A 13,520-nucleotide genomic window follows, 5' to 3' on the forward strand; every position below is an offset into this window, starting at 1 on the left:
GGCCCACTAGAATGATAAAACAAATCCTAAGGCAGAGGACAGTAATAAAACACTGAACTAAAAGCTGAAAGAATTTTGCTCAGAGAGCAGAACACCAAGACAGGAGAGTATGAGAAGCATCAAGAAGCAGACAGTAAGAACAAAGTGCTTATGAATGGCCATAAAGAAACCCATATATCTTGTGCTGACAAAATACAATTCTAAGCGCTGAAGTTCAGTTCCCAGCAACTGTGTCAGGTGGTTCACAACCACACAACCACCTCTAACTCTAGGTCACGGGACCCCACCTTATCTAGTCTCTGTGGGTCCAGCAGCAGTCATTAAACCTATGCTCTCTCTCTTCCTCTGTCCGTCTCTCCCTCCCTCTCTCTCTCTCCCTCCCTCTCTCTCCCTCTCTCCCTCCCTCTCTCTGTCTCTCTGTCTCTCTCTTTCTGTCTCTCTCTCTCTCTCTCTCTGTGAAAAATAATAAAATACATCTAAATAAAAGAAGCACATGGCTCAATAAGGAGATGATATACAAGTAAACCCAAAAGAAATATCAAAACCAGCAGACTCCCAATTCAAACACAGAGAGGAAAGAAACATGAAACTCCAAAGCAATGCGACACCCCAAAGATCATAACTCCTTAACTACTGAATACAGGGATAGTGACATGGATAAAATGCCAGACGAAAAATGAAAAGTTTACTAGTCAAACTCCCAACACAAAATGTATAGAGAGTATTCACTTCTGCCATTCATTTTTAGCTTGAAATCCCAGCAAAATCAATATAGTAAGAAAATACGATTTGCTGCCTGCTGGGACAGAAAAGGATCACTAGGTCCTGTATCAACCTGAGCTTTAGATTACTGGTGGCGAAACCGCCAGGGGTCTGCCTGCACTCAGGAACCGAGCACACAGGCTGGTTTGTTTGCCAGCCTGCCTGGCTCCGGCCCTTGTCCTGCCCAGGGAGCTGCAGAAGGAGAGAAGCCCCGGGGCCATATTTGCTGCCTGCCAGGACAGAAAAGGGTCATTAAGTACTGTATCACCCTGAGCTTTAGATTTCTGGTGGTGCAAACCGCCAGGGGTCTGCCTGCACTCAGGAAGTGAGCACATAGGTGGTTCATCTGCAAGCCAGTCCATCACTGCACCTGTGTCCTATGTGAGAATCAACAGAGTGACCCCCACCACAACATCTTCGCTCCATAATAGAGCAGACAGAGAACACCTAGTTGACCTTGACAACCTAAGTATAACATTGCTTGAGGCAAGACTGAGAAGGGCTCCAAAGACACAAAAGAGGAAGGCAGCATATCAGTAATCTGTGCCAGAGGAAACCCAGTCATCTAGTGTTGCAGAGATAACCTTAAAGATCCACAGTAGGTTGAAGCACCAGCCAGTGACAATAAGACCATCAAACACCTGGGAGAACTAGATGGCTAAAGGCAAACGTAGGAACATTACTAACAGAAACCAAGGCATTATGGCAGCATCTGAACCCAATTCTCCAACATTAGCAAGTCCTGGATACCCCAACACACCAGAAAAACAAGATTTGGATTTAAAATCACTGATCATGATGCTGGTACAGGAACACATGAAGGACATACTTAAAAAAATTCAGGAGAAAATGGATCAAAAATTAGAAGCCCTTACAAGGGAAACAAAAAAATCATTGAAAGAAATTCAGGAGAATACAAAAGCCAATAAGGAGGAAACACAAAAATCACTTAAGAAATACAGGAGAACTTTGATCAACAGGCAGAAGTCATGAAAGAGGAAACACCGAAATCTCTTAAAGAATTAGAGGAAAACACAAACAAGCCAAAGACAGAACTGAGCAAAAACTTCCAGGATCTAAAAACAGAAGTAGAAACAACTAAGAAAGCACAAAGGGAGACAACTTGGGAGATAGAAAACCTTGGGAAGAAATCAGGGACCATAGATGCAAATATCAACAACAGATTACAAGATATAGAACAAAGAATCTCAGATGCCAAAGATACCATAGAAACCATGGACTCAACAGTTAAAGAAAATGCAAAATGCAAAAAGCTTGTAACCCAAAAGATGCAGGAAAACCAGGACACAATGAGAAAGCCAAATCTAAGGATTATAGGCATTGATGAGAGTGAAGATTTAAAACTTAAAGGGCCAGCAAATATCTTCAACAAAATTATGGAAGAAAACTTCCCTAACCTAAAGAGAGAGATGTCCATGAATATACAAGAAGCCTACAGAACTCCAAACAGACTGGACCAGAAGAGAAATACCTCCTGTCACATAATAATCAAACCCCCAAATGTACTAAACAAAGAAAGAATACTTAGGGCAGTAAGAGAAAAATGGCAAGTAACATATAAAGGAAGACCTATCAGAATTACACCAGATTTCTCACCAGAGACCATGAAAGCTAGAAGATCCTGGGAAGAGCTCATGCAGACTCTAAGAACACAAATGCCAGCCGAGACTACTATACCCAGCGAAACTCTCAATTACTATAGATGGAGAAACCAAGATATTCCATGACAAAACCAAATTTACACAATATCTTTCTACAAACCCAGCCCTACAAAGGATAATAGCGGAAAAACACCATTATAACGATGGAAACTATAACTTGGAAAGAGCAGGATATTAAGCTTCATTCATCAAACCCAAAGAAGATAACCACACATGGATAAAATTAAAATAAAAAATGATAGGAAGCAATAACCACTACTCCTTAATATCTCTTAACATCAATGTACTCAATTCCTCAATAAAAAGACATAGACTAACAGACTGGTTACGTAAACAGGACCCTACATTTTGCTGCATACATGAAACACACCTCAATGTCAAAGACAAAACTACCTTAGAGTAAAAGGCTGGAAGACAATTCTACAGGCAAATGGTCCCAGGAAACAAGCCAGAGTTGCCATTCTAATTTCAGATAAAATTGACTTTCAACCTAATGTCATCAAAAGAGACATGGAAAGTCACTACTTGCTGGTCAAAGGAAAAATCCAGCAATAAGAACTCTCAATCCTGAACATCTATGCCCCAAATACAAGGGCGCCCTCATTCATAAAAGAAACTTTACTAAAGCTGAAAGTACACATTGTACCTTACACAATAGTTGTGGGTGACTTCAACACTCCACACTCACCAATGGACGGATCAGGAAAACAGAAGCTAAACAGGGAGACAATGAAACTAATTGAAGCGTTGAACCAATTGGAGTTAACATATATATATAGAACTTTTCATCCCAAAGCAAAAGAATATACCTTTTTCTCAGCACCTCATGCCACCTTCTCCAAAATAGATCATATAGTTGGTCACAAGACAGACCTCAACAAATATAAGAACATTGAAATAATCCCATGCCTTCTATCAGCTCACTATGGAGTAAAAGTGGTCTTTAGTAACAGTAAAAATAACAGAAAGCCCACATACACATGGAAACTGAACAATAATCTACTCAATGATACCTTGGCCAAGGAAGAAATAAAGAAAGAAATCAAAGATTTCTTAGAATTTAATGAAAATGAAGATACAACATACACAAATCTATGGGACACAATGAAAGCAGTGCTAAGAGGAAAACTCATAGCTTTGAGTGCCTCCAAAAAGAAATTCGAGAGAGCATACACTAGAAGATTAACGGAACAACTGAAAGCCCTGGAACAAGAAGAAGCTAATTCACCCAGGAGGAGAAGAAGACAGGAAATCATCAAACCCAGGGCTAAAATCAATCAAGTAGAAACCAAGAGAACCATACAAAGAATCAACAAGACCAAAAGCTCGTTCTTTGAAAAAATCAACAAGCTAGATAAACTCTTAGCCATACTAACCAAAGGGCACAGAGAAAGTATCCAAATTAACAAAATTAGAAATGAAAACAGAGATATTACAACAGAAACCGAGGAAATTCAAAAAATCATCAGATCCTACTACAAAAACCTGTACTCAACACAACTGGAGAATCTGGAGGAAATGAACATTTTCATAGACAGACACTAATTACCAAAATTAAACCAGGATTAAATAAACCATCTAAACAGACCCATAACCCCTAAAGAAATAGAAGGGGTCATAGATAGGCTTCCGACCAAAAAAAAAGTACAGGACCAGATGATTTCAGTGCAGAATTCTATCAGACTTTCAAAGAACACTTAACACCAATACTCTTCAAACTTTCCCACCAAATAGAAACAGAAGGAACACTACCCAACTCCTTCTTCAAAGCCACTATTACGTTGATACCAAAACCACACAAAGATCCAACTAAGAAAGAGAATTTCAGGCCAATTTCCCTTATGAATATCGATGCAAAAATACTAAATAAAATTCTTGCCAACCGAATCCAAGAACACATAAAAACGATCATCTACCATGATCAAGTAGGCTTCATCCCAGGGATGCAGGGATGGTTTAATATAAGGAAATCCGTAAATGCTATCCACTACATAAACAAACTCAAAGAAAAAAAAAAACACATCATCATTTCATTAGATGGTGAAAAAGCATTTGACAAAATTCAGCATGCTTTCATGCTAAAAGTCTTGGAAAGGACAGGAATTCAAGGCCCATATCTAAACATAGTAAAAGCAATATACAGCAAACCAGTAGTCAACATCAAACTTAATGGAGAGAAACTTGAAGCAATCCCACAAAAATCAGGGACTAGACAAGGCTGCCCCCTCTCTCCATATCTTTTCAATATAGTTCTTGAAGTCCTAGCTAGAGCAATTAGAAAACAGAAGAAAGTCAAAGGGATACAAATTGGAAAGGAAGAAGTCAAACTATCACTATATGTAGATGATATGATAGTATACTCAAGTGACCCTAAAAACTCTACTAGAGAACTCCTACAGCTGATAAACAACTTCAGCAAAGTGGCTGGCTACAAAATCAACGCAAGCAAATTGGTAGCCTTTATATATTCAAAGGATAAGCAGACTGAGAAAGAAATTAGGGAAATGACCCCCCTTCACAATAGCTACAAACAGCATAAAGTATCTTGGGGTGACTGTAACCAAACAAGTGAAAGACCTTTATGACAAGAACTTCAGATCTCTGAAGAAGAAAATTGAAGATCTCAGAAAATGGAAAAATCTTCCATGCTCATGGATTGGCAGGATTAATATAGTTAAAATGACCATCTTGACAAAGGCAATCTACAGATTCAATGCTATCCCCTTAAAAATCCCAACCCAGTTCTTCATAGAGCTAGAAAGAGCAATTCTCAAATTCATCTGGAATAACAAAAAACCCAGGATAGCTAAAACTATTCTCAACAGTAAAAGAACTTCAGGGGGATTCAGTATCCCAGACTTTAAACTCTACTACAGAGCAATAGTGATAAAAACTGCATGGTGTTAGTACAATATCAGGCAAGCAGATCAATAGAATAGGATTGAAGACCCAGAAATGAACCAACATACCTATGTTCACTTGGTCCTGGACAAAGGAGCTGAAAGCATCCAGTGGAAAAAAGATAGTCTTTTCAGCAAATGGTGCTGGTTCAATTGGAGGTCAGCATGCAGAAGAATGTTCATCGATCCATTCTTATCTCCTTGTACCAAGCTCAAATCCAAATGGATCAAGGACCTCCACCTAAAACCTGACACACTGAAACTAATCGAAAAGAAACTGGGGAAGACCCTGGAGGACATGGGCACAGGGGAAATGTTCCTGAATACAACACCAATAGCTTATGCTCTAAGATCAAGAATTGACAAATGGACCTCATAAAACTACAAAGTTTCTGTAAGGCAAAGGACACTGTGAAAAGGACAAAATGTCAACCAACAGATTGGAAAAGGTTCTTCACCAACCCTAAATCTGACAGAGGGCTAATATCTAATATATACAAAGAACTCAAGAAGGCAGAACCCAGAGAACCAAATAACCCTATTAAAAAGTGGGGTACGGAGCTAAACAAAGAATTTTCACATGAAGAACTTTGGAGAGCTGAGAAACACCTTAAGAAATGTTCAACATCATTAATCATTAGGGAAATGCAAATCAAAACAACCCTGAGATTTCACCTCACACCAGTCAGAATGGCTAAGGTCAAAAACTCAGGAGACAGCAGGTGATGGCGAGGATGTGGGGAAAGAGGAACACTCCTCCACTGCTGGTGGGATTGCAAGATGGTGCAACCACTTTGGAAATCAGTCTGGCAGTTCCTCAGAAAACTGGGCATGACACTTCCTGAGGACCCTGTTATACCACTCCTGGACATATATCCAGAGGACTCCTCAGCATGCAATAAGGACACATGCTCCACTATGTTCATCGCAGCCCTATTTGTAGTAGCCAGAAGCTGGAATGGACCCAGGTGTCATTCAACGGAGGAATGGATACAAAAAATGTGGTATATTTACACAATGGGGTACTATTCAGCCATTAGAAACAAGGAATTCATGAAATTCTTAGACAAATGGATGGAGCTGGAGAACATCATACTAAGTGAGGTAACACAGTCTCAAAAGATCAATCATGGTATACACTCACTGATAAGTGGATATTAGCCTAGAAACTTTGAATACCCAGGACATAATCCACAAATTAAGTGATGTCCATAAAGAATGGAGGAGTGGCCCCTGGTTCTGGAAAGACTCAGTGCAAGAGTATAGGGGAATTCCAGAGCAGGGAAGTGGGAAGCGGTGGATGGAAAAACAGGGGGGACGGAAGAGGGCTAATAGGACTTGTGGGGAGTGGGGACCCAGAAAACGGGAAATCATTTGAAATATAAATAAAATATATATCAATTAAAAAAATGAAATTAAAAAAAAAGAAAACACACACAAATGCGATAATAAGGTAAATTATCTCTGTTTACATAAGATATGTTTATGGCTGAGTGCTTTTTCTTGGGCTCTTCCTGGAACATTAAGCATGAAAAGTCTCAGACCTGATATACACTTTCATCAAAGTAACAATCCAAAATAAACATCCAAATTAGTAGCTTTATATATGTCAATAATGAATAAGAAATCATGGGATTAATTCCATGTGTAATAAAAAACACCCAAGAAGAAGCCTAAGCAAACAGGTGGAAGACTTTAAAGACATTAAAAAGACTCTAGAAGACAGAAGGAACATGGACACACAGAGACTGGCTCAATTGGCACTACAAAATATCCCAAAATGATATATTATTAAGCCTAATTCTCATTAACCTTCTTATTCACTTCATTAACACTCTTCCTAAAACTAACAAAGGCAATTCTAAAGTTCATATAGAAACACAAATACCCCCCCATTGGGCAAAGCTATCCTAAATAGAGAGGGTACTTGTACATGTCGATTCATATACCACATCTCAAATTATACTACTGAGCCATAGTAACACAGCAGCCAGTTGTTGGCATAAGATAAACCTTCATACAAACCAAACAAAAGACCAATAAATAAACTCACATAGCTAAGGTCAAATCATATTTTGGAGAAAAGACAGTTGTTTCCACAAATTGCTAGGGAAACTGAATATATAGCTATATGTAGAAAACTTAAGGTGGAATTGTCTGTATCTATACCGTGTGCAAAAAATATCCATTCTAAGCAGATCAGAGATATTAGGGTATAACTTAAATTTTTGAAATAACAAAGGAAAGCTACAGGAAGCATTTCAAAATACCATGTTGGGCAAGGATCTTCTGGAAATAGCTCAGCAGATGATTGCATGGCTGATGACAAGGCTACCTAGAGTTTAAAAGATGCAGAGAAAAGGGAATGTTCCTATGTCAGGAAAACAGAATGAGGAGCTGTTAGGTGAGAAGAGATAGGCAGTAGGAAGATCTGTGACAAAATGATACATGTACAATTATATATGCATTTATTATGAAAAAACTGTATTCATTATGAATGTCATAATAAGCATATGTCCAAAGTGAAAATTTTAAAAGAAAAAATAAAATTCACTCATAAAAATTCATAAAAATAAAAAAAAATTGATCAGGTATAATAGTGCATATTTTTAATCCCAGTGCTAGGAAAGCAAAGGCATGAGGATCTCTGTGATGTTATTCCTAGCTACATAGGAGGTTCAAGACCAGCCAAGTCAGCATGGTGAAAACCAGTCTCAGAAATAAACAAATGAGGAAAAATAAAAATAAAAATAAAGCAACATGACAGCCTAATGCATTATACTAAGATTTAAGTTACTTCACTGAAGATAGTGGGACATATTAAACACCGGATCACTGTTATTTGCAAACTAATATATTTCTAAATAGCTCCCATTCAAGTTTATTACTAAGTAAGATGCATTTGACTTATACATGCCACCACTCTAGCATTGTTCATAAGAAATTATTACTGATCAACAGAAAGAGTTTTAAACAAAGACTAAATTAAAAACTTTCCTAACAAAAGAGGAAAATTAAAACTGTCCAAATGTCCAGCCAAAATAAGTCTGATCCACTGTTCTTTATAAAAATAAATGTTATGTGGCAATCTGAGCTGAAACCATAGCAAAATAATCAGGAATATGTCCATAGTAATTACAGTGAAGATTCATGATTTGAATTATAGTCCTCATGCTTTGTGATGCTCTAAAACTGCATACGAAAGAAAGACAGTATACATAATGATACATGGTAAAGGAAATTTTCTAGGAGTGGTAAGAAAACAGGTTGTCATTACTTATATGAAGGTTTTTAAATTAAATTTGTTATACAAGCATGATTTCATCTCACAAATAAATTATACATTAGAGTTAAAAATGATAACTAAATAGTAAATTTTTAAGTATTTGCATACCTCATCAATAGACGATAACTGCATTAATTAGCATTTATTACTCTGTTTAACCTAAGTTACCAGGATTCTTTGCACACCTGTGGGACACTGTAGAGACTTAGAACTCGGGAGATCTGAGTTGATATTCCTGTTGAAATGCCTCCTATCACAGCAACCAGCTTATCAATCTTCTGTGGCCTGCAGTTGTAGTTAGGAATTGGGGGGCTCTCTCCTGAGAGCAATGCCATAGAACTTTGCACAGCCTTCAGCTCAATAAAATCAACATTGAAGAGATAGAATCCCAGGGACATATTGGATAGAATATTTGGGTCTTTGTTGATTTTTTCTATAGCAAAAACCATTGCTAACATGTGTTGATAATGTTTAGTGAAATCCCTAGAAGGAAAAATTAGAAAGATCATTTTTGTGTTCCTTTTTAATATTAATTTTAAATTAAAATATAATTACTCCATCTTTTTGTCCCTGTAGCTGCTCCCATGCTCCCTCTCAAATTCTGGATTTTTATTTATAACAATCTAAGTCATATCAAGAATATACAAAATAATCCAATAAACAAGCAGGATATTCTATATTAAAATGTAGATGAATTAGTCTTAAAAAGGAAGATTCATAGTACAACTTATGATCAAATTCACAAATTTGTTTTTGAATTTTGTTTTTGAGACAGAGTCTTGCTTCTTCGGCCCATGTTGGATTGAAACTCCCTATGTAGACTAGGTTAGCCTCAGGCTCACAGAGATCTACTTGCCTCTGTTTTTCAAGTTCTGGGATTAAAGTTTTGTACCACCACATACTATCAAATGTATAATTTTAATTTTTTATTGTACAATTTGAGTCTGAGCAATTAAAATGGAAGAGTAAAGCATGTGAGAAATAGCAACCATTAAAACTTAGTAATTCATGTGGTCTTCAAAAATAGAATAAACCGTTGGGAAAACAGTATGTGATCAACTATAGCAATTGAAAAAACTGTGTTGAGACAATGAAAGCAGGAAAAATACAATGTTCTCAGGACAACACACTTAATAAAGACATAGAAAAATTGCTTCAACTGAGAAGCATTTTCAAAACATTTTTACATATTTAAGAGAATTCAGAATGAATAGGGGAGAGACACACAGAGTCAGTCACGGCTGAAGTAGCCATTGGCATTTGGTGGTTACTGGGGAAAGGAGAGTCAGTTCCCTTAGGAGGTTTGTCCTAGTAGTTAGACTGAAGTCTAGATACTATCCTATACTCCTGCAGTACTGGCATACCTAAATGACCTCAATAGATTTAAAAGTGAGTGAAAGAAAGAGAGAGAGGGGGAGGGAGAAGGGGAGGAAGGGAGAGATGGAAGGAGAGAGAGAGGGAGGAGGGGAGAGAGAGAGACAGAAACAGAGAGACAGACAGACAGACACAGACACAGACACAGAGACAGAGACACAGAAGAAAGAGACAGACTCAGAGACAGAGACAGAGATGGAGACTGAGACACCATGAAGTTGAAGAGAGGAGATATTGGAGGGGAAACAGTGGGAGGTAGTTGTAATCAACATATATTGTATATATGTATGAAATCCTGAAATAATATTTCTTAAGGAGAGAATACAAACACTTACACATAAACATATTCCGGTATAGGGTTTGTATCTGTAAAGCCAAATTTACTTCTAGTGTCTCCAGTAGTCACTCTAAGGGAAAAGAGTCCTCCAATAACAAAATCCCCATCTTGATAGTAGCCAGGAGAAGCAGGTATACTTAAGGAAAAACAATAATTTTGTTCCTGGAATACAATAAGAACAATCACAAAAAAGAAAGCAATGAATAATTTCATACTAGCATTGATAAGTAATTGATAAAACACAAAAATCTGTTCCTTTAAGAATCTTGGACTAATCGACCCTGATAGCACATCAACAAACTAAAAAAAACATTTGTTTGTCTGGTCAGCATGGATCAAGGTTATAAAGCATTGTTTTGTCCTGATACATGCCCACCAGTATCCAAACACTCCCTCAGTTCCTGGAAGTATAATCTGCTTTGCACCTAACTTAGCCCTAGATTATCTCCCCTTCACAGAGTCACTGGGAGTCCCCAAGGGCTCACAAATCTCTCACTTGGCACCTGGGAATCCTGATTCTCAGCAGGAAAACACACAATTAAGAATAAGTGTGAAGTCTTCTAAAACACACTGAGTGTGTGTACACTCTGTGAGCTGAGACTTCTCAAAGTCTCAAGGTAAAGAGAGACTAACCAGTGGAAACATAATTAAGTCAGGAAGGATCATCTGAAGAAGACATCAAAGGGCTCGGTGTTTGTGAGGGAAAGGAATACACTCTTAATCATTTAACATCAGTGTCATTTTAAAGTGTCTCTGTAAGACCAAGCCAAAGCCTTACATTAGAAAATATTTCTGATCACTTTATATGACCAATTATCAGCTTGCAAATTTTTAACATCTTATATTGCACATGTTTATGAGTAAAATGTTTTGAAATACATAAACAATGTGAAAATTAAACATACATATTTAATTCATACACAGTTTTTAAAGCACTGGCATTTCAAATTTACTTTATTCAAAGAAAGTAAATCAAAGGATATTGTTAGCTTTTCAAAATGTCTATTGTGCATGAGGTCCAATATGCTAACCCTTCTCTTTTATTTCTTTCTCTCGCCTTTTCATTCATTCATTCATTCATTTTTGGTGCTGGCACTGTAGAAGACTAAACTTATAGCATGGTGTTTGCTACGCAAGTACTCTACCATAGTGTCACATCCTTAGGCTTTATAAATCTTTAAATGAAAGGACTAGGCTGCCCAGGTAGTCCTTGCAATTGTGACACTCCTGTCTCAATCTTCACATCAGTCAAGGATAGAGGTGTGCATGACCAAGCCTAGCTGTTACCATATACTGATGTGAGAAAGAAAACAACACATATTTGTAATATAAAATTCAGATGCATAAAGGAATATGCTACTTGTTTTTTGCAAATCACATTAAATCCGTTCACATGGAAAATACACTTCATCAAAGCCCTTAAGAGGTCAAGAACCTATAGGCAAGAATACGTACATAGGTATTGTTGTTTAGAACATGAGGAAAATCAAACCTTATCCTCATCTTATTTCTTTGGGTCTGTGGAGTGTAACATGGCTATTCTTCTCTTTAAGGCTAATATCCACATATAAGTGATGACATATCAATTTTATCTTTCTGTGATTTGGTTACCTCACTCAGGATGGTATTTTCAAGTTCTATTTGTTTGCTGGCCAATTTATCATTATTTTAAGCACCTAAGTAATATTCCATTGTGTAAATGTATCACATATTCTTTATTCATTCTTCAGCTGAAAGACACATAGATTGTTTCCAATTACTTGCTGTCTTGAATAAAGCTACTATGAATATAGTTGAGCAATTATCCTGGTGGAATGGTGGAGCATCATTTTGTAAAATGCCCAGGAGTAGTATAGCTGGGTCCTGAGGTAGACCTATTACATTTCACCATTCTTGTATCTGTAGAAACTAGTTTTGTGACTTTTCAATTTTGTACAAAATTCCATAATGTCCTAAGAAACAGTTACGTTCTTATGGGGCTGGATGGTAAATGTTCTGTAGATATGTGTGAGGTCCATCTGAGTTATCACATCTGTTAGTGCTATTATTTCTCTGTTTAATGTCTGTCTGGATGCCCTTTCCACTGCTGAGACTGGGGTGTTGAAGTCTCTCACTAATAACGTGTGAAGGTGGATGTGTGCGTTAAGTTTTAATAATGTTTCCTTTATGAATGTGTAGGTTCTTACATTTGGGGTATAGATGCACAGAATGTATACGTCATATTGGTGAATTTTTTACTTTGATGAATATGAATTGTCTTTCCCCAATCTTTTGACTAATTTTGGTTGGTAGTCTATTTTGTTAGAACAGCTACACTGGCTGTTTCTTGTGCCCATTTGCTTGGAAAAATCTTTTTTCTGCCCTTTATTCTGAGGAAATATCCATCTTTGATGATGAGGTATTTTTCTTGTATGCAGCAGAATGATAGGTTCTATTTTCACATCCATTCTGTTTTATGTCCTTATTGAAGAATTGAGTCCATTGATGTTGACAGATATTAATGACCAATGATTGTTAATACTTTCTTGGATGTTGTTGGTGATGGTATATGAGTGTGTACAAACATATGTGTGTATGCGTGTGTGTGTACTCTACTTTTTGCTTTGCTTGTGTGGATTTATTTATTTACTATAGTTTTTTGGATGTTGCTAATGTTCTTGGGTTGGAATTTTCCTTCTAGTACCTTCTAAAGGGGTGGTTTTGTCTCAAGATATTGTTTTGGGGTTTTTGTTTGTTTTGTTTTTGTTTTTAGAGACAGGGTTTCTCTGTGTAGCCCTGGCTGTCCTGGAACTCACTCTGTAGACCAGTCTGGCTTCGAACTCAGAGATCTGCTAGCTTCTGCCTCCCAAGTGCTGGGATTAAAGGCGTGTGCCACCACTGCCTGGTGAACTAGATATTGTTTAAATTTAGTTTGTTACAAAATATTTTGATTCCTCCATCTGTGGTTATTGAAAGTTTTGCTGGGTATAGTAGTCTGAGTTGACATCTCTGGTCTCCTAGATTTGGCAAGACAGCTGTCCACACCCTTCTGTCTTTTGGAGTCTCCGTTTACACATTAGGTATAATAATAATAGGTCTGCCTTTATATGTTACTTGATCACTTTTCTTTTTAGTTATTATTGTTATTTCTAAGTTTTATACATTTGATGTTTTGATCATTTGGTGGTAAGGGACTTTCC

General features: G+C 37.2%; 1 protein-coding gene across 1 annotated transcript in view; it reads right to left on the bottom strand.

The window, feature by feature from the left end:
* The window catches only part of LOC127677635 (vomeronasal type-2 receptor 26-like), a 31,521-nt gene extending 20,967 nt beyond the window's left edge, over positions 1 to 10,554 (bottom strand). Inside the window, exons 1-2 of the mRNA XM_052172674.1 lie at positions 10,340 to 10,554; positions 8,816 to 9,113 (exon numbers count right to left, since the gene is read on the bottom strand). Of these exons, the coding sequence (XP_052028634.1) occupies positions 8,816 to 9,113; positions 10,340 to 10,554 (513 nt within the window). The remainder of the gene's footprint in view (positions 1 to 8,815; positions 9,114 to 10,339) is intronic.
* Between the last annotated feature and the right edge of the window lie 2,966 nt (positions 10,555 to 13,520).

This window comes from Apodemus sylvaticus, chromosome 2, assembly GCF_947179515.1.
Source record: "Apodemus sylvaticus chromosome 2, mApoSyl1.1, whole genome shotgun sequence".
Classification (NCBI taxonomy): Eukaryota; Metazoa; Chordata; class Mammalia; order Rodentia; family Muridae; genus Apodemus; species Apodemus sylvaticus.